Raw genomic sequence first — 26641 nt, 5'->3', positions numbered from 1 at the left:
CACCTAAATGTAAGGTGGGTGATGCTGGGTCACACTAGTATTCCGTAATGGAATCTGGGCACCCAGATGCTGTCATAAAATAGGCTCTTACAGTGCGGCATCAGGGCTCCTAAAAGGAGGTTCACACATAGAATTTCACCCTTAAGCTGTCCCTGCTCCTCTGTCTTGTTCATGGGAGCCAACTTTTCAAAATTATTGGGGGTGCTAAGCACAGTGGAAATAACCCCTCCCTGGACATATACAAGGAATTTTCTCAATACTGGGGGTGCTCAAGCACCCACAAAGCTGACTCCTATGATCTTGTTTCTCTCCCCACAATCTCTGATCCCCCCTCTCTCATTCCCTCTCCTCCTCCATAGGTCTGGTTTTCTTTCTCCATTTTTGGGTCTGATCCCTAGTAGTTTTTTACACATTTCTTATTTGTCTTTGCAAGTAACATCACTCTTTCCTTCACTGCTGTCTCTTCACAGCTTTTTTCACATCTTTCAGTTTCCTCAAGTACCCCTCTTCTCCATCTTTCTCTCTCCTACAGTTTAATTTCTATTCTTTGTCTCTCATTCCCCCCCCCCACCCCCCACCTCCTACTCCTATTCTTCCACATCTCTTGTCCCTAGTACTTCTCATGTAAGAACATTTTGAAGATCAGATTTTTTTGTTGCACAAACTTTGTTGTGTCGCTGTTTGAATAAATGTTTTAAAAATCTCCTTTTCCCATGTCCACATTTCTTACTCCCTTGCCTCCATCAACCCTCCATTTCTCCCCCTCCCTTAAGGCTAGATATGCATGTAGGGCATCATGCTTTGGGGGCAGCAGTACAGCGGACAAGACAGTAAAAGAACAACATGGTGATGAACCTTTGAATATTCACATGTGCACACTCAAGGCCTGGCAGGAAGCTTTCATCAGAAGGTGGTAGAACACAGCAAAACATAAAGGAGGAGGATGAGCCACAGACCAGGCAAGAAATTATCCAGAGATCACTACAATTTAGGCACTTTCTGGAAAACTTATACACATAAATTAAGCCTGAGGGGAAGCAGGCCTAACTTACACATTGGAGTTGCAATGTGGTCACCACATAAAACTTGTATTCAGTGGCACTTGTTAAACATATAGGTGTGACCCTCCTGAAAAGTGCTCCTGCTTTAGGCAGTGGGAGGATTTTCAGGAAGGTCACTAAGACAACAAGGCCTTAGTTTACCAGCCTGGTGGGTGGACTTGGTAAGGGCCAGCCCTAATGAGCAGATCCAGGAGTCAATAAAAGAGGTTGTCTTTAGAAAAACATGGTCTTTGGTTGCCTACCCTCACTGAGGAAGAAAAAAGGGAAGATTTGCAGTATGCAGTGACTGAAGCCCCTGTCACGGGACAGAGGGTACCAGCAGTTGGTTTTCTGATGCAGGGAATCTTAAGGAAAAGGAGTGCCTGGAGAAAAGGACACCTTGGGTAGGAGAGAAGTGGGAGCGGAGGAGCCTCACTCTTGGTGAGACTGTTACTGACGCTCAAAGAAATCCTGATCCACAATGGGACAGGGATATAGAAGATCATGAGGATATCGATTTAAGACTGCTGCATGCCTGGAGAAATAGATTATGTCTGAAGCTGTTCTGTGACCATTAAATGCCCTGAACTGTACATATTGAGTTGTGGTTTAAGAACGGTGTTTTTCCAAGTTGTTGTTCAGTAAACAAAAGTTAAAATACAACCTGGAGACTTCTGGTGTGTCCCCGTGGAAAGAAATCCCTTTGGCCTAGCTCATCAAACACTCTGAACTTGTTATGTCTACCCTGGAGAGCTTATCCGGTAGCCCTGATTGAGGGTTGAGCTGGGGCTACATAGAGAACAATTCTAAAAAGGGTTCTAAAAGTTAGGCACCCAAAATCTAGGCACTAAACTACTATTCCATAACAGCAAATTTAGGTGCTAATTTGTTATAGAATACTAGTGTAAGTCAGTAATTAGGCACCTAAATATAGGGGCAACTGCTTATGCTTGCTCTGTGGCAGATGTAAATGTGAGTGCCTAAATGCAGCAGTTAGGCACCTAAATGACAGTGTTCAATAAAGTGCACGCTTAAATAGTTGGAACGCCCATAACCTGCCCATGTGACCACCCCCTTTGCAGCTATGCACTAGAACACAAAGAGGCATATTTTCAAAGCACTTAGCCTTCCAAAGTTCCATAGGTTTCTATGGAACTTTGGAAGGCTAAGTGCTTTGAAAATATGCCTCTTAGGCACCAAGTTATGGAATAGTGCCTAACTGCCATTTCACCTCTGCTTTGGTGCGTAACTTCCCTTTGAGCACCAAATGTTAGGTGCCTAATTGGAGCCTAACATGTGCCTAATTGGAGCCTTACATTTAGCGCATTGTACAGAATTAGGGGGCTAGCACACTGACTATACAGATTAAGCACTGCTGCTGGTACTTTATTTTATCCCATGGCTGTAACTGCAAAATATCAGGCCCAAGGATTATAACACAGTTTACTATTTGGAAAAAAAATGGATTCTATCAATTTAATTAACGGAATTAACCATTTTATAACCATGAAAACTATTCTGATCTTCATCTTGTTGACCAGTGAGAAGAAAACATTAGTGCTATGTTGAGGTTCACTCTCTCTTTCCACCTACTGGAAAGGGGCTATGAAGGGTAAGGGGTCATGGATTTGATATACTGCCTTTCTGTGGATACAACCAAAGTGGTTTACATATACTATTTGCAGGTACTTTTTCTGTCCCTTTTGGGCTCACAATCTAAGTTTAGTACCTGGGCCAGTGGAGGGTTAAGTGGCTTGCCCAGGGTCACAAGGAGCTGCAGTGGGAATCAAATATGTCTAGCACATTTGAGACCCAGGTATGGAAAGAATTGCACAATACTTTTGCAAATTTGCTCTGTAATTTATATTCCCTGAGGACAAGTGGGTCTCATAAGCAGGTTATATCATCCAGCAGATTCCAAAGCTCTTGGAATTTTCTAGCATGGTACATTGCAAATATGTGGGTCTTTCTGTGTTAGCATTATCCTGCTGGGCCAACTCAATTGCAATGTTTCTGTTGAGTGCTTCAGATGTGACTTTTTTTTCTCTACACATTTCTTTTCAGGTCATGAGTACCTTTGAAGTTCTCATTTTCTGTAAACAAGAGAAAAAAATGAACAAAGGAATCATGCAGTGAATCCAGTTATACAAATAAACTCAGCAGGTAACAAGATAAACCTCCCAGTTACCCCCTTCCCCTCCCCCCAGGAGAGAAAGGAAAAAAAGGAAAATAAAACATACACACACAATAAATTATGGAGATAACGAAAAGATTTACTTTGCTTTGTTTTGTAACACAAATGCAGACATCTTCACTTACATAGATATTCAATGGGGGAGCACCAACCATACCTATGAAGAGGCAGCACTTCAAGTATTACATCAAGCCCTAGACACCAATATCCCTAATACTAGGAAAACAGAATGAATTGAAACAGATCTGTATACAGTAACTGTAGAGTACCAAGTCCTTCACATTGCTTGCAAAACACAGGCAGATCCTCCACTGGCTGTGGAGGAGTGGCCTAGTGGTTAGAGCAAGGGGTCTTACAATCCAGAGGTGGCCAATTCAAATCCCGCTGCTGCTTCTTGTAATCTTGGGCAAGTCACTTAACCCTCCATTGCCTCAGGTACAAACTTAGATTGTGAGCCCTCCTGGGACAGAGAAATATCCAGTGTACCTGAATGTAACTCACCTTGAGCTACTACTGAAAAAGGTGTGAGCAAAATCTAAATAATAAATAAATAAAGAACAAGAGACCACAAACAGAAATAGAAATATGCAGAAAAAATAGAACTGGATCCCCCAAGTAGTTATTTCCTCCTGTAGTGAGCAAAATACGAAGAGTTTCATGTCCGGTTAAACCCTGCTGAGCTGGCCAGTTCCCAATAATTAGCAAAACTTAATTGGGTAGTGCCACTGAATATCTTTGCTAACCAGCTATTCCCTGACTGGCTAGGTTGGGGGTGGTGTGGGGGCAGAGCCAGCACTTAGCCAGTAAACAGCAATATTCAGTCTGCTAACCAGCTAAGTGAATTCATAAAAGGACAGCAAAAAGGCTGTCCTAACTTTATGCACTGAGTTAACAGAGCACTGATCTAAATATCAGCTGCTGCCTGATTAACTCCCAGATATTCAATGCCAGGAGCTGTGCATACCCTGATATTATATATCTGGTTAGGTTATCCCGCAGCTGGAAGTGGCTTACAAGCCACTTACTGCCATAGGCTGAATATTACCCCCATAAATATGAACTAGGGGCGGCCCAAGGCAAGATAACGCCTGAGGAAGGGCTGAGATGTCACCTCTCCCCCCCCCCCCCCCCCCACCCCGGGCCAAGTTCTAGCATCTTCCCCTTTCCTTCCTTCACCCCCTTCCCCGAATTTACCTTCTTTCTCCATTTTCCAAAAGCCGGCGGTAGCAGCAATTCCCATATGCTACCCTGCCTCTGGCACTGGCCTCTTCTCTCCTGTGGCTGCCTCTGAAGAAACAGGAAGTTACATCAGAGAGGCTGGCAGCAGGGCAGTGTATGGGAATCGCTGCTACCGCCAACTTTTAAAAAGTGTAAAAAGAAGGTAAACTCAGGGAGCAGGGTGGAGAAAGGAAGGGAGACATGCTGCTCCCAGAAGTGTGCCACCTGAGCCCCCCACCTCAGGTGGCCTGATGGTCGGGCTGCTCCTACTTTGAACTGTGTGCTTTACCCCTTTTACCATCAAAGTTAAGTAAACCCCATTGATTGGAATTTCACCATCTGGCCTGGACTGATTGGATGAAAGGTATATGCCAAATGAGTGGATTTCCTGCGCTTTCCAGTCTTCCAGCTTGCTGGTCCTGGCCCTGACCCCATAAATCAGTTCTAAAAAAATTCTTGACATGACCCACCTGATGAGGATTATACTTTATTATTCCTCTTTTAAATCCTAAGAAGAATGGTTGAACCAAAAAATAAGAATAGGACCTTATTGTTTATTCATGTATACTGCCTGTACAGAGAGCTACAGTGGGATTTGAACCTAGTTCCCCTGGATCTCAGCCCACTGCTCTAACCATCAAATTATTCATCCACACCATAAGCAGGGCTTGTTAAGTTTGGTCCAAAGGATCATAGAAATGTACAAAGAATAATCCGTCTTTTTATACTATTCTTTATCCTGTAAGTGTGAACCTGATTTTTCATAAAATATTCTTTCTCTCAGGGCATCTTCAGCAAAAAGCTCAAGTATCAAAAATCACAGTAAAACTTTCTTGGCTTCAAAACCTGCCAGTGCCTCAATGTAAGTACCCTGTGTGCTCATTTCTTGAAGGTAGCAAAGAAGAGGAAAGTGAAAGGGCAAAATAATGTGAAAATACTGGAGTCCTTGAAGATCCCTTATACTGTATAGGTTAAAGTGAAGGACTGTGCTTTATGGTGAACAGTCTTTGAAAGGCACTGACTAGGTGTTATGTGTCCAGCGGTAGAGTAAAATTTGTGTGAGGGAAAGATGAAGCAAATTTAGTGGTTAAAGTGTGTTCAGCTTAGCATACATTATTACTTTCTGTTTACTAGCACATATATTTGTGCTCTAAAGTTCCATCTAATTTAATAAGGGTGTCAGCAGAAAAGTGTGTTAAAATAGTAATAAAATAAAGTAAACTAATCTTAGCACACTTTTCACCTGGTTAGCAGAATTGAAGAGCAAACAGGGGATAGGGTTCTTTTTGAATGAGGAGGAAGGCAATCTTTCATTCCCTAGGCTTCTGAGGTTGCCAGCTCAAGTCCCAGCATAAAGGGAGGCACACAGCACTCTAACCATGGGGCTATTTAGCATAGACACCTTATATAAGAGGCTTAGGGCAACTAAGATGCCCCAGCTCCAACAACCTTCATTTCCCACCTGCTCACTCACTTGCTGCCACATGCACTGTGGTGGCATAAAGCCACAAAAAAAAAAAAAAAAAGATGCACAGGATCACTGCTCTGTACATACTCCCTGCTCTGATGTAGACTTCCTATTTCAGAGGGGCGGAGTGGCAAAGCTAGCAATAGGCACACATATAGCAATGGTCCTGCATGCTTTTTTAAAAAGAAATTTTGCTGCTACAGACCCAGGAAGGCAATGCAATGAGGGTGGAGGGAGAGGTAAAGAAGATGATGAATTGTGGGGGATTTTCGGCACTATAGGTTTCTTCCTCTACCACCCTCTCACTTCTGAGGCACGTTTCTTGGAGATGGCACCCTCCCTTGTATCCTCCTCGCTGGGCAAAGGAAAGAGAAACTCTCTTCCAATAAACACAACAGTGGTTTTTCATAAAAGTCTTAAAACACCTCACTCAAGAAAGTCTTCTCCCTAGATAAGTTCCAAAAGATCATAGACATGCTGGAACAATAATCCTTCTTTTTATGCTATTGTATTTTTTATCCTTTAAGCGTGAGCCCGATTTTTCATAAATTATTCTTTTTTATCAGGGCATCTTCAGCAAAAAGCTCAAGTATCAAAAATCAAAGTAAAAGTTTCTTGGCTTCAAAACCTGCCACTGTCTCATCGTAAGTACCCTGTGTGCTCATTTATTTTGAAGATGAGAGGGAAGAAGAAGGTGAAAGGAAAAAATAATATGAAAATACAGGAGTCCAGGAAGATCCCATGTGGGTTAAATTGAAGGATTATGCTTTATGGTGAACTGTCTTTGAAAGGTACTAATTAGATGCTCTTCCCTTCATTCTATAACAGGTTGCTTAAACTTGCATGGTTATTGCGCGTATAAATATATAGAATACTGCCATCTGTGTGAGTAAGTATACATTTACCCATATAAATGGCAGCATCGTGTCTAATCGCTAGTCTGTAATTTCGTATTCAAATGGCATAGTACATAGCTGTTAGAGGGGCATTCACAGAGATGGAGCATGGGTGAGGCATAGGCAGGACTGTCATTTACACGGGGCAATTTACAGAACACTGTAATTTGTGTGCATTCCTATCACATTTTGGAGCGAACATATACACAAGCCATAGACTTGTCATAAATGTTTGCGCCTACATTTTGGCATTTCAATGCTGGGTTTACTGTAGTATTCTTTACTGTATGGACACTTGCATGCCCAGGTATTCTTATAGAATAGGCTCACTACCCACATTATTAGGCCATGTAAATGGAGGCGCATTGTTGTAGAATTACTTCCTATGTGTCCAGTGGTAGAATAAAATTTGTGTGAGAGAAATATAAAGCAAATTTAGGGGCTGATATAATAAACTATGCTAACTCAGGATCTCCAGATCTCTGGTTTTAAGAGTCCCAAAATAGATACATTCTGATCTAAGACCCATACTCTATCCCCACAATTCACTAAGCCCCTCTACTCAACTGCCTCATTACTGTAGCTCCCTCCTCCACTAAAGAGGTCTTCAAGGTCATGAATAGCAGCACAAATTAAATTTTGGCACTGAGAAGTCTGGTCCATTGAGTTTGATCAAAAGCATAAGTCTCCAGGGATCTCAAAGCTGCAATGGATGCTGACATCAGGCATGTATCAATCACCCTCAACACTGAGCATCAATAGAGGCCAACAGTGTCAGTTATCATCTGAGTCCCGCCTGAAGAAGAGGAAGGATTTGACCTCAAAAGTTCCTCAGTGCCACAGGCTCGCAATACCAAATGCCATGCAGAGGTTAGAGTAGATCGACTTTGCATCTCATCAGAACGCAGCATGAAGAGCACCAAACTTGCTAGAGTCTTCGCCCCTGATATGAGGAACAGTTATTTTCTTCAGCTTTCTATGTCCCAAAACTTGGCATCTGATACTCCTCAATTGACTCAGGAAGATCCGGCCACTCCTATTGCATTCCCTATGCCTTTGTGAATGACAACCTTCAAGGAGCAGCTCATGAAGAGATTTGATGAGAAGATAGAGCACTTATTTGCTCAATATGATACTGCCATCAATGTTGATGCAGAAAAAGTGGGTATCTCAGATCTCTTCCAGGATAGGGAGGCACAGCAAACTAGTCTCCAACACCTTCCTCCTAGATTGGGGTTAGAGTCTTCTGTATACTTCCTCCAATACTCCTCATAGCAAGAACTCTGCTGAAACTCAAATGGGACCAGGGAACTATGATTCTCATCACTGCCCATTGACTGAGGCAAGTGTGGTTCCCTTTTCCAGATCTTTTTATAAGAAGACTTATAAAACTGGGGAATTCCCCATCATTAATCAGGGAACTCTGTTGCATTGCAACATCAAGTCCCTCATGCTCACAATTTGAATGTTGATAAGGTAACCATAGCTTTTTTGACCTTGCCTGACACTGTTTCACAGGTATTGCTGGCTTCCAGGAGAGTTTCCACTAAAAGATCTTATTGTTTTAAGTGGAGGAAGTTTGACATCTTGTCTAACAGAAGGGCCGTAGATCCCTTTTCTGCATAAAAATGCTTAAATACCTTCTGCATTTGGCTGAGTCAGGTTTGAAAACCAACTCTGCTAGGGTATATGTTAGTGTAATTGGCACTTAAGACTAACATGTAGAAGGAAAACTCATCTCTTTACATCCTGTACAGCTTGCTTCTATTTAGGCCCTTAGAAAGTCCATCCAGTTTTTTGTTTCTTTTAATCCCAACTGGAGAGGGGTTTCTGTCAACAAGCAGACACTCTTTGATTTGACTAGCAGACTACATTTCCTTCACTTACGCCTAGGCAGACTTGACTCTTGAGGTTCAGGTCACAGCTCAAAATGTCAGAGCTATGACAGCATTGGTAGTCCTCTTGGGATCCATTTCAATGGAAGAAACTTTCATGGACATCTGTTAATACATTCTCAGCCCACTACTGTTTGGAAAATGTTTCCTGATGGGACAGTAAGTTTGGCCAGACTTTCCTCCAGAATCTCTTTGGGGATTAAAATCCATGTCCATTCCATAAGCCCATTTTTTTCTGATCTAGGCTGCCTTCCAAAAAAAAAGGGGAGTGAAAATATGCAAAAGCTGGTTGCCACCAAATAAATGTTGGTTCCTACCTGTTGTAGCATCTTGTTTATTATTTTCCCTTTTTTCTGAAGAGAGCCTGTAGCTAGGGAGTCCCATGATGTGAGGACTTGCTATCCTGCTTGTTGTTGGAGAAAACCAAGTTACGTACCCGTAGCAGGTGTTATCTGTGGACAGCAGGATACAAATTCTCATATACTCTTCCATCTTGCCATGGCATTGTAATCTACTCATGCTGAATAAATAGACTGAGCTGGTCCTGCACAACAGTGGCAGATGAAAAGTGTCATGCATTAGCAGCAAAGTGACTCAAAAGCTTCTAGTATTTACTAAGCTGGATATTCTTTCCCACATGGGCTCTGTCAGTGATATCAACCTGCTGTGAGGACTTGTGTCCTGCTGTTGTCCGTAGAGAACATCTGTTACAGGTACGTAATTTTGTTTCACCAGTATTAACCATCTGTCTGAAAATTTCCCTGTCTCAATTCGGATGTCCATACATTCTTTAAAGAATGTGTACTTCCAGCTGCATGGTGTGGATGATACAACAGAAGAACACAAGATTACAATTTCAGGAATACTGTTTGTAAAGGCCAACTGGAGAAAGGCTTTGGAGAGACATTTCTTTAACTCTTGAATGAAGCATGATTTTTGCATAAATTGTTTAGGTAGGAAAAGGGATTTCTGTGTCTGGACTTTCAAAAATGTACAAGATTGTATACAAAAAGTTTGCTGAATACAGCGTATTTCATAAAATATCTATAAATTCATGAGAAAAACATGTGGTTGACAGCACATACAATGCGAACAGTCATTTTACAAAGAAACATATTCAAAAAAGAATGGCATCACTCTGGGCTTTGAACGTGGAAATAGTGGCATCTATGTGTGTGTTACGTGGTGATTTTGCAACTTAGACATATAAGTACTGATTTATATGTGTAAGTGGCAGATTTCACAAAACTGGATGTCCAAGGAAAGCCAGTTAAGGAGTTGAGCTCCAAAACTCTCATTTTTTATTTTTTGAAATGATTTTAAATCCAGAGAAGTAAGCACAATTGTTCCATCAGTCACTCCTCCAAACCCCTAATGTGGATTTAAAGCTATAATTCCGGTATCGAGTGATAAGGTAGCTGTGTTAAGTCCACTTTTAAAGAGTGAACTTTAACTACTCATTAGATACCGGAACCTGGAATACAGGAAACCACGAGGAGATCACGCGCCTATAGTCTTCAAGGGCTTCCTTCCACTTCAACGATCGGGCCCTACCGACTTGTTGCCACCCCGGCGCACGGAGAGGCAATCTGAACATCTCCCCGACGAGAAGAGGAACAACGCACAAAAGTACAACTCGTGAGCAATAACTAACTTGAATAATGTGTTTTCTATATCCCGAACTTATACCTTGTAGCATGCTGAAAGACTTTCTTTGAATGCTTTAAATGCTCTGTAAGCTCATCTAAACACTTTAATTGCTTCACATGCTCTGTTCCATGCTGAAAGACTTCCTTTAAATGCTTAATGCTTTATATGCTTTAACTGCTTTATATATGCTCTGGAGCATGCTGAATGAGGTCCTTTAAATGCTTAAATGCTTATATGCTTTAAATGCTCCCAAATAGACAATACAGCAAAGCTCTATAATATAGCTACTTAGTCATCTTACAAGTAACGCCACTTGCTACGAATGCCTTGCTAACATAACATAGTAGCTCTATAATATAGCTATTTAGTTATCATATAATTACTATACCATCTTTAAATTGTATGTACGCTGATATATTGATATGTTTATTTCACCACACACATTCACTCACCATCCAACCTAAATATTTCACCAGCATGATCATCCTGATACTATCAATCACCATCCACTCAATTAATATAACACACGCAACTCTCACAACCTCTTCAACTGGATTCACCATGTCATCATTCCTCAAATACCACTCAAGCACCCACACAACACCCTCTACCTTACAAACCAACAACAACCCTAGAAACATTACACCGTCTACGATACCATCCTTGAAAACAGAAATATACCCCAACAACACCAAATCACAAAAAAACAAGACAAATTACCAAAATTCGCCCATCTCCACATACCACTGATTCACTTCTAACTGTCCGAATAGGATACATCAATGCAAGATCAGTGGTAAATAAAAGCGAAATCATCACAGACTGGATCACCTCAGAGAACCTGGATCTACTTTTCATCACAGAAACCTGGATCCGTCAACCAGCACATCCTATCATAAATGATCTATATCCTCCGGGCTACAAAATATCACACTGGCCTAGGAAAGACAAAAGAGGCGGAGGAATTGCACTCATCTACAGATCATACTTCTCCGCAGAACCCACCTTAGAGTCCATCTCAAATCAACTCGAAATTGCCTCTATAAAACTATATAACCCCATGCTATGTGAACAGTTAGCCTGCATACTGTTCTACAGACCTCCCAGTAACTGGAACCATAGCCAAACCACATTCATGGCCTTTATATTCAATGCATGCGTCAACAACTCCAACATACTACTACTAGGGGACCTAAACCTCCATTTAGAAGACTCCAACTCTACCCACACCCCGGACTGTACAGACTTCCTCCAAATATGTGATTTCAACCTCCCTCCAATAGTACCAACCCACAATAAAGGCCACTCACTTGATATCACCACGCTCAAACATTCTACAGATCAAAACTTCCTCCTATCAGATATCCACTGGGCTGCTTCTCCCTGGTCCGACCACCACAAAGCAACCCTATCTGTACAATGGCAGAAAAAAGACCAACCCAAACCACCGGAACCCACAACAATTAAAACCAGAGGACGAATCGAAAAAGATACCTTCTGGCAACTCATCTACGACAACAATTGGGTGATAGACCCAAATACAAACCACTTCCTTACAGATTGGGACCACAGATGCAAATTCATTCTAGATGAAATTGCTCCGCTACACTCCAAAACCCTACACACAAAGAAAAAAACATCTCCATGGTTCAACGAAGAACTAAAAAAACTAAAGAAAGAAACCAGAAAACTAGAAAAAACCTGGAGCAAATCAAAAGATGTTCTCACCCTGAATATGTGGAAACAAACTAAAAAAAATATATAAGAATGAAATTAAACGTGCCAAAAGAACATACTACACAAAACAAATCACAGCCACCGGAACAGACATAATAAAACAATACAAAATCATAAAAAATCTTCTTAACACGAACCCAGTAACAACTTCACCCTTAAATTGTCCATCTGCCGACCAGCTGGCCAAATACTTCAATGACAAAATCACCAATCTGTGCAACACAATTCCCCATGATGATTCCAATATTGACACTTTCCTTGATGAACTGGACCCCGACTCTGAAGAGATCCCAGCAGATTGTTATTGGACAAATTTCACCCCCCTCAACACTAAGGAAATCTCCTCAGCACTATCCAAACTCTCCAAGTCTCACTGCCACCTGGACCCATGCCCCAATTATCTTATTAAAAATGCCCCAGAACGATTCATCACAGAACTCACCACCCACTTAAATTTCCTACTTCAACAAGGCTCCTTCCCCTCCAAAAACAGTAGTATTATACTTACACCAATACCGAAAAACCCCAAGAAACCAGCGAACGACATCACTAATTATCGACCGGTGGCCTCCATCCCTCTTCTAATCAAACTGATGGAAAATAGAGTGACCTCCCAATTTAACGAATTCACTCAAAAGTTCTTCATAGTACATGAATCACAATCGAGTTTTTGACCTGCACACAGCACAGAAACAGTACTGCTCACCCTGATATCCAGATTCAAACAGGAAATATCAATTGGCAACAAAATACTTTTTCTGCAGTTCGACTTATCCAGTGCATTTGACATGGTAGACCACAATATTCTCACAAAATTGCTGGACAAACTAGGGATCGGCGGAAATATCATTAAATGGATAAAAAGTTTTATCACCACCAGATCATATCAGGTCAAATCAACATCATCAATATCGCCTACATGGTCATTAAAATGTGGAGTCCCCCAAGGCACACCTCTATCCCCGATCCTCTTCAACCTCATGATGATTCCTCTGGCCAAATCCCTAGCCAAATCCGGCCTCAACCCCTTCATCTACGCTGATGACATCACAATATTCATCCCTTTCCAATCCAACCTTACAGAAATCTTGGAGAAAATAATCACTGCCATGAACATCCTAACATCCTGGGCCAACGCCTTCAAGATGAAACTGAACAAAGAGAAAACTCAATGCCTAATCCTTTCATCACAACACGCCACTCAGCTTCCAACCACCCTGACCACCCCCAACGTTACAATCCCAATATCTGACAATCTAAAAATCCTAGGAGTAATATTAGACAACCACCTAACTTTGGAAACTCATGCAAAAGCCACAACGAAGAAGATGTTCAACATGATGTAGGTACTGAAAAGAGTAAAACCATTCCTCCCGCAGAAAACTTTTCGGAATCTAGTACAATCCACAGTACTCACCCATGCCGACTACTGCAACAGCATCTTCATCAGTTGCCAAGCCCAAATCATGAAAAAACTGCAAACCACCCAAAACACAGCAGCCAGACTCATTTTTGGCAAATCACGATTTGAAAGTGCAACACCACTACGTGAAAAACTCCACTGGCTCCCTATTAAGGAACGTATAAACTTCAAAGCCCACACAATGATCCACAAGATCCTCCATGGCGAATCTCCAAGCTACATGACCGAATTGATCGACCTACCAGCCAGGAACGGGTCCAAATCTTCTCGAACGTATCTCAACCTTCATCTCCCCAATTGCAAAGGCCTGAAATACAAAACCTACTACGCATCCAACTTCTCCGTTATAGGCAGCAAACTCTGGAACACAATACCTCGAAACATCCGAACAACCAATGAACATCTACCCTTCCGAAAGCTGTTGAAAACGTACCTCTTCAAACAAGCCTACCCTAACAACCCAACTTAATTCTTAAACCTAATCCACATCCACATCACTAGCACCACCCAAATTCCAACCCTCTCCCCCACATATCATATCGTCCTATTGTCCTACTCTGTATAACTGGGTTATCTCTGTGATGCTTTGTACCATACTTTGTATTATCTCTGTGATACTCTGTACCATACCTTGTAAGCCGCACTGAACCTGCTATCGTTTACATGATTTAATTTAGACATGTTGTTAAAGACTTTTTGAAACATGTGACTGTACTTATTTTCTAATAAAAATGATTTAAACATAAATAAAATAAATAAAAATAAGTATCCCAGTCCAAAACTGCTTAAAATGACTGGCCTACTCCCCGGGGTCACGAGTCTCTAGTTATTTCACCTATAAAAACGATGCTTAGTTACATTACCCCTTTATATTATTTAAAGGTTTTGCAGCCTTATACCTTGAATTACATATTTTGCACATTTTTCATAAAGGCAAAGGGAGCAATTCTGTAACTTTGTGCCTCCAGTTAGGCATGATGATATTGTTATCGAATACTAGCGTAAACCTAAATTGGTGCTCCTAAATTTATATGTGGCCATTTATAGCAGCTTTATGGCAGGTATAAATAGGTTTGACTAAGTGCACCATGCAAATCACGTAAATTGTACTATTCTATAGGCTACGTGCATAAGTTGGAGACATGCCCATGGTTTGCCTATGCTCTGCCTACATATATGTCCCCTTGCAGTTAGGTGCTATAGCTCTCAGGCATAGCCTCATAGGTGCAATTTTGGCACCTCTGACATTTGTAAGTGATGCCGCCGAGTTATAGAATAACCCTTAAAATGCCTAGTTTTCCACTTTCTCTGTGAGTTTCTTTACAGATTTCTGTCTGATAACTGCTCTTTGGTTTTCTTTTATAGGGTGAGATTAGCAGGTCGTGGGCATAGTGGATACAGACCAGCAAAGAAAGAACTGGTTGATGTGAGTTGAACACAGTAGCATGTGCACTTGGTGATGTTTAAAACAGAGACTAGAGACCTGATTCACTAAGGTTTTTCCTCCCATTTGTTGTCCACGGAGAAGCAAATTGAACTAGGCCCTACATGCACTGAAGAAATCATGCTCACCAAAATAAATCTCTTTCTAGATGACATTTAATGTGAGTAAGTGCAAATTGACACATGTAGGGAAGAGGAACTCAAACTATAGTTACATAATGCAAGATCATCACCCAGGAAAAGAATTTGATGATACATTGAAACCTTCTGCTCAGTTTGGCTAAGAAAGCAAATAGAATGTTAGGGATTATTAGGAAAGGAATGAGAATATGGCAGAACTACCCAGAATATGAGAAACACCTGAATCATGTACATGTAGTAGTGTTACCTAAACCTGGAAAGGACAAGTGTCATGACAGGGTGAGCCCTTGGGTCACAGCCAAGTTGACGCTACCTAGCCAACCCGAGGGCTGGCTAGGCCCCAACTGGCAGTGGGTAAGACACCTGGGCAAGGCTGGTCTGAAGACAACACTGGAGCTTGAAGAAAGGACTGGAGCTTGAAAGCAGGGCTGGACCTAGAAGACTGGGCTTGAGCTAGAAAACAGGGCTGGAGCTGGAAGACAGGGCTGGAGTAAGGCAGGAAGCAGGCCAGAAACAAGGCTGGAGCACACACTAGACAACTCTAAGAAACCTGTTGTAAATAGGAGGAAATATTTTTTTTCATTCAACGAATAGTTAAGTTCTGGAACTCTTTGCTGGAGGATGTGGTAACAGCAGTTAGCGTATCTGGATTTTAAAAAGGTTTGGTCAAATTCCTGGAGGAAAAGTCTATAGTCTGCTATTGGGACAGACATGGGGAAGCAACTGCTTGATCTGGGATTGGTAGCATGGAATGTTGGCACTATTTGGGTTTCTATGCAAAGCAAATGGGAGAGTCTAATGCACGTGACTACTATTCAAGCAACCAATCAAGGTAAAGTGAATGCATCAGATAAACTTTTAAAACCAGGCTTTTGGATCTCCTATAGCATACGCTATTCTAAATCCGGAGCCTGCTGGTGTTACCAATCATGTGCAAAATGCTTGTAATTTGGTGTTAGATCATGGACATGGCGCTGTGATTGCTTTTGCAAGCTAAGTAGTCACTTTTTTCATTTTGTATGAATATAAAGTAGTATTGAATACATTGTATATTGACAAATCAGCGAAAATTACAAGCGTTTTGTACATGAGGGACACAGAAACTCTTTGTGCATTACACGCTAAATAACGTTTGCTTTAGACAGGCTACAACCGGTCTAAAGCAAACGTTCCAAGCATGGTAAGTTTTGTGCATCAGGCCCTCAGTAAGATGCCTCAGTTTTCTTTTATTAAAAGTAAAAATTCTGGGCAGAGCAAGATGGCAGCAGCAAGGTTGGGTGTGTGAGCAGCAGTGGCATTGTTCCTGCTTTGATTACCTGTGTACCTGTATGAGTAAGAAGTGAAAGGGAATGTCCAGCCCAATTGACAAGCCAGTCCCTGGAGATAAACTCAGAAGCACAGCCGCTGAAAGATGCTGAAAGAGTGGAAGAATTGGTGTCTCTCTTATCTTTAGAAACATCTCTTACCCCCGCGATACGCAGAGCACCAATGCAACCAGGAACTGCTGTTCCTATGGCCTTGAGGGATACAAAGGATGGAAAGGATGGTGTCAGACCTACTGAGCTTCTTCCTCTTTGACTAAACATGCTGATAGAAAGATAAATTGTGCAGGCTTTGAAATCTGGAAGCTTGTTTATTTCAGATGTGCCTAGGATAAAGTCTTTAGACCAGATTTCTCAAAGCTCATTGTTACCTACCGAAAAACCTGAAGTAGTTACGTTGGCAACCCTATGATCTGCTATGTACAGTTTGGATCAAGGAAAATCTTTGCAATTGAAGGTTAATAAACTAAATTCTTTAGCAATGGCGCTGCTAAAAGATAATTTATGTGACCCAGAAGAAACTGGAAATGATGGAAAATCTCTTCAGGATGAAAAATTTACGGTTTATACATTTGCTAAGGCAAACTGCAATCTTAGCTGTAGAAATGTTTTTTTTGTTTTTTTTTAACAAATTTTTTATTATATAATCTCAAACACATTGAGACAATGAAATACATATTACATTTACATAATCAGTAAATCAAGGAAAATAAGACAAATATCAACTTCGTCCACCAAAAAAGAAATATGATTCCAAGATTTAGAAAACCTATCAGGAAATAAAAGAAAACTTGCATCTGCCACCTCTTAGGTCAACCTCCAGCCTGCTATTTAGGGAGGACATACAACATTCACTTCCATTCTTGCATCTAGAAAATCAATAAGCTGTTTAGAGTCCATGAATTGATATTGTTTACCCTCCAGCACTATGTTACAAATACAAGGAAAACGCAATGCAAAGTTTGCTCCCACGGCCTCGGCTCTGGGGCGCAGGGCTAAAAAAGCCCTGCGCCTTACCTGCTTCTGCCTAGAGAGATCAGGAAAAACTCTAACTTTTGAGCCCATAAACAGTTTATCTAAGTGTCTTAATGAAAGTCTTAAAACAGCATTCCGGTCTGGCTCCAAAACAAAGGTGACCAGCATAGTTGTCCTCTGGGTAATAAGTTCCAATGAGTTTTCCAGGAAAGAGGTAAGGTTCATAACTTCTCCCACTACCGGTAAGGGTGGCTCTCCATCCCTCCCCTTAAGGCTCCAGATGTATTGAGCACGTGTGATAGGAAGTAATGATTCCTTATCCATCCCCAGAATCTCACTCATATATTTTTTAACCATGTCCACAGAAGAAATTAGTGGAGACTTGGGGAAATTGAGGAACCTTAGATTAAGTCTTCTAACCTGGTTTTCCAGGTATTCCAAGCATTTATTTAGGAAATTATTATCTTTAACTAAGGCTGCTTCCAAAGTCCCCATTTCTTGTATCTTAGAATCCAAATTTCCTATCTTAGAGGACTGTTGTGCAGTCTCTTGTGCTTGGATCAGAACAGCTTGAGAAATAACTTTGATATCGTTAGCATTTTCATGAATCATGGCCTGCATGGAAGAATGAGTGCTGTAGACCATGTCCCACAGTGACTCTAATGTCACAACGGCAGGTTTAATTATACCACTTGCCAATGGAGGGGAGCGAGATAAGATCTCCCGGCGGGATAGCTTGGAAACAATTTCTTGGGGTAATACCTTTGAGGCCTGCGAGGCCGTAGAAAAGTGTTCCTGAGTCCCGTTCAAATTCGTAGAAGACCTCCCCTCAAACAGCGCTGGTTGCACCACTCCGGTGTCCGTTGCTGCTTGGGCTGCTGCGAAAATCTCGCTCCCCGGCTGGCATGGTGCCGTACGTTCCACAGTGCTCAAAGAAGCCCCGTCTCCGCTCTCTATTGTCGTCAAAGCGTCAAGAGTTACAGAAGGAGATGAAGCACTTAGAGGTCCCGGTTGTTTCGTCGGAAACTGTAAAGTTGTTTGTTTCATCGCTGGAAAGGCTCCAGGAGTTGAGGGGAATTCCTTCACCTTTCCCCTCCGCTTTCCCATCACATCGGACAGGTCCGGGGACGCGAATGATTCAAAAAACTCAGAGCCTCGTCAGGAGCAAACCCGGGTGCGTCTGGTCACAGCGCCATCTTGAAATCGGAGCCCCACCAGCTATAGAAATGTTGAAGAAATATATGAATGAAGTGTTGGACATTTGTCCTAGTTTGAATAGAATGTTTTATATTGTTGTTACCCAGACCAGAGGGAAAAATTATCTGTTTGTAGGTACAGAGCCTGGAACTGATTTATCTGTTCATAGCTTGAATGGTCTTGATGTACAAATTACTTTCTCTTCTTCCTTTACTTTGATTGCTACATTCAAGTGGAAAAAGGATAGAGATAATGTCTTGAAACTTTATTTTAGACAAAGGTTAAACAGTATTTGGGGGTCAGCATATTGGGTGTTTCCAGACGTGTCTAAAGCAACTGAAAGGAGACGTAACCAACTCTTGTTACTTAGACCTTGGGCCCTTCGGTTAGGGGCCTATTTTCTTCTAAACTTTCCCTGTAAATGTACCATATGGTACTTTTTTTATTTAGCCTTCTCAATTGATTGCTCTTTTTAGTAATAATGCTTTAGCATCTGCTGTTACATCTAGCTCAGTAGGGAAACCAGTATCTAAGTCCACTTGTTAACTCTGTTTCAATGATACTCTGGAGCTACCATTTCTCTGCAGCCTTTATTTTCTTCTTACATTGATATATTTTCCTTTATTGTATCTCCCACAATAGTGCTTGCTCACAGCACATATAGACAATAAATTTGAATGTTACAGAGTTGAACCCAGCCAGGATTTGTTATTATTCTATGAGAATTGTTATTTCTATGTATTTGTTGATGCAATGTTTTATTTTATTGTGTGTTACCCTCCCAGATTGTGCAAGATATAAGTATTTTTAAATAAATAAATAATATTGTGGTCTTTAGATTTGGGCTGTACATTAAGATTTACATACTTGCAAATCTGTTTCCTTGTATAACAAGTATTATTATTTTTGTTTTGTAGCCTGTACTTCCTTGTTCAAGTGTTGCTCACTTGTTTAATGTATTATAAGTCTAAAAAAAAAAGTAAACAAAAATGTAAACTTTCTTCTCAACATTCTGCTTAGGAGGAGCAAGGGCATTCTAATGGGCTTATTTTGTACTAAAAAGTGCTGTTTTGTTATTGTTCTAAAAACTGCATTGCTTCCAGGGATTTCTGCTTATTGTCATAGGGCATGTCATGTTTCTGAACAAAAAAAATTTAAAAAGTAACTAAAAGTTCAAGTTCTGGTACATAGCCACAATAGCTTTACGGTTACCTGAACTTAGAGAAGGGGAAATAACCTGACTCTGGTACTCTGAAAACCAAATGATTACATGGAACCAATTACTGTGAAAACATGTCCCTCTGCATGGCCGTTCACCTCCATCAGTGGTGTCAGTTACCATCTGCGTCTGGTCACACGTTATTCTGTCAGTCCTGCTGTCATCTCTGACCTTTTGGCAGCATACTAGCGGTGGTGTGGAGACAAGAGAGAGTGGAATTTGACATATTTTAATAGTCTAAAAGTACTTTTAATTCTTTAGGCTCCTCTAGCTTATGGTGATCCAAATTAGTTACTGGGCCTAAGGTGTTTGTAGTAAGTGTGATACCTGGCTCAGACATATCGTAAGCAGATACAGCCTGTTTCCTGAGGATCCCCTAATCCAGTTTTTCTGCATTGGTACAATGCTTCTCCACAAAACATTAAAGAAATTAAAACAGATCTGCACAGTGGGTTTTTTTTCCTGGACCCAATTTAGCATTTTAGAGAGAGGGAGATTTCAACCATCTATATTAGGTTTTAGCCCTGACAGTTGGATTACTAGCCGTGCTCCTGCAAAGAAGTAAACAGGTCTTGGTTTTGACAAGGCAAGATAAAGATGAAGAAAGGGAGCATAACAAATACAGACCAGAGATTTGATAGGGAAGTCAAACAGAACTGGAAAAATGAAGGAGATGAGGAAGAAAGACAACAGTATAGAAAAAAAAAAGAGAGAGAGAGACTGAGACTGGAAGAAAGAGATCAAGAGGCTAAGAGAGAAGGCTAGAAATAGTGTTTTTCTGGGTTGCCTCTCGGTGAAACCTGCTATCTAGGAATTATTTTATGTTCCACCTTGAGGGTGGTCCCAGGCTATCTTATCTTTTGATACTTCCCCCATCTCTCTTTAGGACCCCAGATAATTGGCTTCCTTCATAGGAAGCATTTGGGTGCAGTGGACCCCTTTAAACATGCAACCTTTCCTGCTCCCAACCCCTCCATGAAGAGTTTTCTTTGGCACCCTGACATAATAGACCATACAAAAAAAAAAAATCCAACAAAAAAACCCCAACAAAACAGACTAAAACCAAAACAGACCATGACAAAAAAAAAACCCTCCCAAAAAAACCTAGACAAAAAAACCACAACAAAACAGATTTATGAATCTCACTAGATACCAAGTTTGGATAGTGAAGTCAAGCCGTAGGCAGGTGCCAGGACTTTCAAATGACAAGCCGTGGACTTTCTCAGTAATTTATGGCTCCTCCACTTCTTTGTACCCTTCAAATTTGTACCATTCAAAAATAAATCTATTTCATCAGGCCCTTTTGTTGGGAGTCTATTTTGTCAGGGACTTTTATGTCGGGAATATGTTTTGTTTGGAGCTTTTTTGTCTGGTTTCTTTTGACAGGGTGCCGTTTTCTTCTGCCTGTAATCAAATGATACTCACCATGGAAAGAAGTGACCATGTTGTGGCAGGGGTGGTAGCTCTATCATTCAGTTCTCAACTGGCTCAGAAAGTTACAGACCTCCAAAAAGAAGACCTCTAGGGGGTAGAGTTAGGAAATCTCAAAAACCTCATGAAGAGGGGAAAGAAAGAAAGAAAGGGAAGAGAGGAGAGAGTTTTTGGGAATATGGAATTGTGCCCTTCTCTTTGTGAGGGGGAGCAGGTAGAGGAGCAGAAGTCTGTACATCACAGCCTGACAAGATGAAAAGAGAACCATTAAATAAAAGAGATTGTTTTTCTCTTCAGCACTGCAGGAGCCCACATTTGTCAGAAGCTGTTGGATGAGAGTGGTTACCCATGCTGGCATTCATTATGGAGCTGGTGTGGATGGTGAATTAATTCAATGTAAATGTTTAGGTCTTTTTACCACCTCTCCAAATCTACATATACCAGTTACCCACAATTTGTAGAGATAAAAGACTGAGGCTGCCGCTTATGAGAAAAGTAATTTATTTACTACTTCTTCCCAAATTAGCATGTACCAGCCATCCACAATTTGGGGGATAAAAGAAACCAGGGCTACGTGCATATGAGAAAGTCAATTGTTTATTTATTTACATTGTACAGCGCTGCGTAACCCTAGTAGCGCTTTAGAAATGTTAAGTAGTAGTAGTTTATTTATTTACCAAATACAGATACAATTAATAGTTTCTCATGAGAGATCAGTACAGTTACATAAAAAAATGTTCACTGTGACTGCATCTCTAAAATACTGTTCTGATCCAGCTGCTTATATCGTTTGTTTCAGACAATGATTTACATGACTTTTTCTGCAAATTATCCTTCTCATAGATTATTATTGTCCCGTCCCGGGCCCTTACCTGTGCTCCCGCGGGGGGGAGCAATGGTCGGCGGGGCTCGCGGGGTCCAAGGCGGCGGAAACGAGCTGCTGATGGGGCCGGCGCTGCCGCGGGTCGGCCCAAGGCCAGCGACCCGCTGGAGTGAACGCCGGCCTCGGAGAAGGGAACACGCCGGCCAAGATGGCGGCGCCGGCGTCGTCGTCTCCCTGGCCCGGAGCAGACCAACGAGCAAGCCCCGCCTACTCGCGCTGGATTTGCGCATTGAACTGGAGACTCCGCCTGCTAGGCAGGCTGGCCAATCCAGGCGCTCCTTGCCTGCCAGGGCCGGGGGGATTGGCTCCTCTTCCAGGGAGGGGACGGACTGGCGGGAAATTTAAACAACGGAACGGGAAGGGTCCAGTGCTTCCGTTTCAGATGTCAGAAGCCGACACAGTGGATCTCGGAGTGTTGCTCTTCAGAGACTGTGTTCCTTTGCAGTGCTAGCCGTCCTTGCTAGCCACCTTCAGAGACTGGGTCCATCTTCAGTGCTAGCCGTCCTTGCTAGCCACCTTCAGAGACTGGGTCCATCTTCAGTGCTAGCCATCCTTGCTAGCCACCTCCAGAGACTGGGTCCATCTTCAGTGCTAGCCGTCCTTGCTAGCCACCTCCAGAGACTGGGTCCATCTTCAGCGCTAGCCGTCCTTGCTAGCCACCTTCAGAGACTGTGTTCCTATTCAGTGCTAGCCGTCCTTGCTAGCCACCTTCAGAGACTGGGTTCATCTTCAGTGCTAGCCGTCCTTACTAGCCACCTTCAGAGACTGTGTTCCTCTTCGGTGCTAGCCGTCCTTGCTAGCTGCCCTTCAGAGACTGAGTTGCTGACTACCAGCCAGGCCGGCCATCACCCCGCGGTTCCAGCAGTCCTGCTGGTTGCCTGCAGCTGGGGGCTCAACCCTTGGTGAACGGCGGTCGCCACGGGTGAAGATTCGGGGTGCGCGGCTGTCCTCTGAGGTCTTGCGGGGCCTCAGGGAACATAAGGGCTCACCTATACCAGAAACAGGACAGGAAACGGAAGCCATGAGCTCGCCTACGCAGCCTGATCTACGGGACCTAGCCAAGGTACTTCAGCAACAGCAGGAGCAGTTGAACGCCCTATCAGGGGCGCTCCAAAACGTGTGCTCTCAACTTTCCACGCTTCAGGTACAGAACCAGGCCGCTGCGGCCCCCCCGTTCGGGAGGGTTCCATGCGGGACCTCGGTTCCCTGAGCCGGCCTGATATGATGGGGCCCCCAGAGGGTGTCGGGGGTTCCTCAATCAGTGCAACCTGGCCTTCCGGATGCAACCGGAGGCATTTGCTTCAGACCAAAGCAAGGTGGGATTTATCATTGGCCTGTGCGAGGGGAAGGCCCTAGCATGGGTGTCGCCGTTAAACGAACAACAGGACCCCATCTTGGACGATTACGGCGAATTCCAGCGCCGCTTCCGCATGGTGTTCGACCTCCCGGGCAGACCGTCTTCTGTGGCGTCGGAACTGCTGCGGATTCAACAGGGGAAGGGGACGGTGGCGGACTATGCCATTCGTTTTCGGACCCTAGCCACGGAACTGCGCTGGAATCAGGAGTCCCTGGTGGCCATATTTATGAAAGGCCTGCAAGAGCGAATCAAGGACGAATTGGCAGGACGGGAGGTCCCGGGGCAGTTGGATGCCCTGATTTCGCTCTGTATACGAGTAGACACCCAGTTCCAGGAGCGAGCTAGAGCCCGGGCGGAACGGCAAAGGTGGGCGCAGGGCGCCTCCCGGACCGGTAAAGGCCCGTCCCCCTGCCGTGGGAACCGGGACTCCAAGGGGAATGGGGAAGAACCGATGGTGATTGGCCGTCAACGGCTGGCTCCCTCAGATCGGAAGAAGCGCTTGTGGGACGGACTGTGCCTCTATTGCGGTGAGGCAGGGCATTTTGTCCGTACTTGTCCCGCTCGGGCGGGAAACGCTTCCCCCAAGGCACCTTGAGGGGAGGGGTCTTGGGGCATTCCGCTCCCCTACCGGCTTCCCTGATAATACTGCCAGTAACTCTACGTTGGCACGAGACCATGATCCAGACCCAGGCCCTGGTGGATTCTGGGTCAGGGGGCAACTTCATTGGGCACGAACTACTACTACAGATGGGCTGGCCCACGCTTCCTCGTCGACCGGCGTTGCAAGTCACCTCTATTCAGGGAACTACTTTACCGCAGCCAGTCACGGACGTCACCCCCTTTTTGGGACTTCAGGTAGGGGAGGATCATCAGGTGGAGGTTCAATTCCTGGTGCTGTCCCGGACCATTCACCCGGTGGTCCTAGGGTTGCCCTGGCTACGGTGTCACAACCCCGTGATTGACTGGATCGGGGGAAGGATCCGGTCTTGGGGTGACACCTGTCGGGAGACCTGCTGCAGGGGCCGGACCGGCGGCTGCCCCGCATTAACTATGGCGCCCGAGGGGGCCCGGGCTGATCTAGGCTCCCTGCCGGTGGCCTATCGGGACTTCATAGATGTATTCAGCCCCATGGAGGCGGAGAGTCTACCACCTCACCGCTCATTTGACTGTGCCATTAGATTGATGGCAGACACAATGCCACCCCGGGGCCGACTGTATACCTTGTCCCGGGGAGAGTCCAAGGTGATGCAGGAATACATCCGGGAGAATCTGCAGAAAGGGTTCATCCGTCCATCTACGTCCCCTGCCGGGGCCGGATTCTTTTTTGTTACCAAAAAGGATGGCTCCTTGAGGCCCTGTATTGATTATCGAGGATTAAATGCCATCACTATAAAGGATCGGTTTCCTCTACCGCTCATTCCTGAACTCTTTGACAGGCTGCAAGGAGCCCAGATATTTACTAAGTTGGATCTGCGGGGGGCCTACAATCTGGTTCGGATCCGGCAGGGGGACGAGTGGAAGACTGCATTTAATACTCACGAGGGACATTTTGAGTATCGGGTGATGCCGTTTGACTATGCAACGCCCCCGCGGTGTTCCAGCGATTCATCAATTTTGTGCTCGAGGATTTGTTGAACTCCACGGTGATATATACCTGGACGACATCCTGATCTACTCCAAGGATCCCGCCGAACATGTGGGGCATGTTCGTGCGGTGCTGCAACGGTTACGGCGGTTTCGCCTGTTCGCCAAGCTCAGTAAGTGCGCTTTTCATCAGCGGTCTCTGCCATTTTTGGGACATATTCTCTTACCCGAGGGGTTGCGGATGGAGCCTGACAAGCTCCGCGCTATTCGGGAGTGGCCGCAACCGCTGGGATTGAAAGCGCTACAGCGTTTTTTGGGATTCGCGAACTATTATCGCCAGTTTATTCCTCAGTATTCACAACTGACGGCGCCGTTGACGGCGCTCACTAGGAAAAACGCGAATGTCCGGGATTGGCCGCCAGAGGCGCAAGTGGCTTTCCGCCAGGTAAAGGAGGCGTTCAAATCAGCGTCCATCTTGTCAGCCCCGGATCCAGAGAAACCCTTTATTGTGGAAGTGGACGTGTCCGCTTTGGGAGCCGGGGCGGTCCTCTCTCAGGTGAATCCCAAGGGCCGGCGCCAACCTTGCTCTTTCTTCTCTCGTAGATTCTCCCCGGCGGAACGTAACTATACAGTAGGGGATAGAGAACTCTTAGCATTAAAATTAGCCCTACAGGAATGGAGGCATCTGCTGGAGGGAGCTGAACACCGGTTCACGGTGATCACTGACCACAAGAATCTGCTGTATCTTCAAGAGGCTCAACGGCTCAATCCCCGACAGGCCCGTTGGTCATTGTTTTTTTATTTCATTTTCAACTGGTTTTTCGGGCTGCTGCTCAGAATACCCCTGCGGATTCTCTCTCCAGAGCATTTGAGGTTCCAGAGGAGACAAGGGAGATCCATTCCATGTTGGATCCGGCATGCCTCAGCGCGGCCGTGGGGGAAGTCGCTCCTACGAAAGAATTAGTGCCGACCGCCGATCGAGCGAAGGTAATGCAATGGGGGCATTCGTCCAGATGGGCCGGGCATTTCGGGTATCAAAAGACTCTTCGTCTCATTGCCAGACAGTATCGATCGCCTCAGATGAGGCGAGACATTCTTCAATTCGTCACCACCTGTCCTGTGTGCGCCCGGACTAAACCAGTAATCGGGACCCCCATGGGGAAGTTACAACCGCTGTCCGTACCGACAGTCCCCTGGACAGAGCTATCCATGGATTTTATCACCGACCTCCCCAGCTCCCGGGGACACACGGTGATTTGGGTGGTAATTGACTGTTTTTCCAGGATGGCCCATTTTGTTCCCTTGCCGGGACTTCCTTCGGCGGTCTCCTTAGCCCAACTCTTCATTCAACACATTTTTCGACTTCATGGGCTGCCTCTTCGGATTATTAGTGACCGAGGACCCCAATTCACCTCACGTTTCTGGAGGGCTTTGTGTACAGCATTGGGGGTAAAGACCCATTTTTCATCAGCGTACCACCCTCAAACCAATGGCATGGTCGAGAGGACGAACCAAACATTAAAAGGGTTCTTGCGAGCATTTGTCAACAAGTGTCAAGATAACTGTGT

The 26641-nt window shown here is 43.9% G+C and overlaps 1 protein-coding gene across 2 annotated transcripts in view; it reads left to right on the top strand.

Moving 5' to 3' along the window:
* FLACC1 (flagellum associated containing coiled-coil domains 1) overlaps window positions 1–26641 on the top strand; it is a 114243-nt gene that overhangs the window by 20072 nt on the left and 67530 nt on the right. For both annotated transcript variants that reach the window (XM_030209620.1, XM_030209619.1), the window contains exons 2-5: window positions 3105–3203; window positions 5237–5314; window positions 6487–6564; window positions 14887–14947. In XM_030209620.1, the coding sequence (XP_030065480.1) occupies window positions 5313–5314; window positions 6487–6564; window positions 14887–14947 (141 nt within the window). In that variant the 5' untranslated portion in view covers window positions 3105–3203; window positions 5237–5312. The remainder of the gene's footprint in view (window positions 1–3104; window positions 3204–5236; window positions 5315–6486; window positions 6565–14886; window positions 14948–26641) is intronic.

Source organism: Microcaecilia unicolor, chromosome 7 (assembly GCF_901765095.1).
Source record: "Microcaecilia unicolor chromosome 7, aMicUni1.1, whole genome shotgun sequence".
Classification (NCBI taxonomy): Eukaryota; Metazoa; Chordata; class Amphibia; order Gymnophiona; family Siphonopidae; genus Microcaecilia; species Microcaecilia unicolor.
This window is presented reverse-complemented; position numbering and strand designations above follow the sequence as displayed.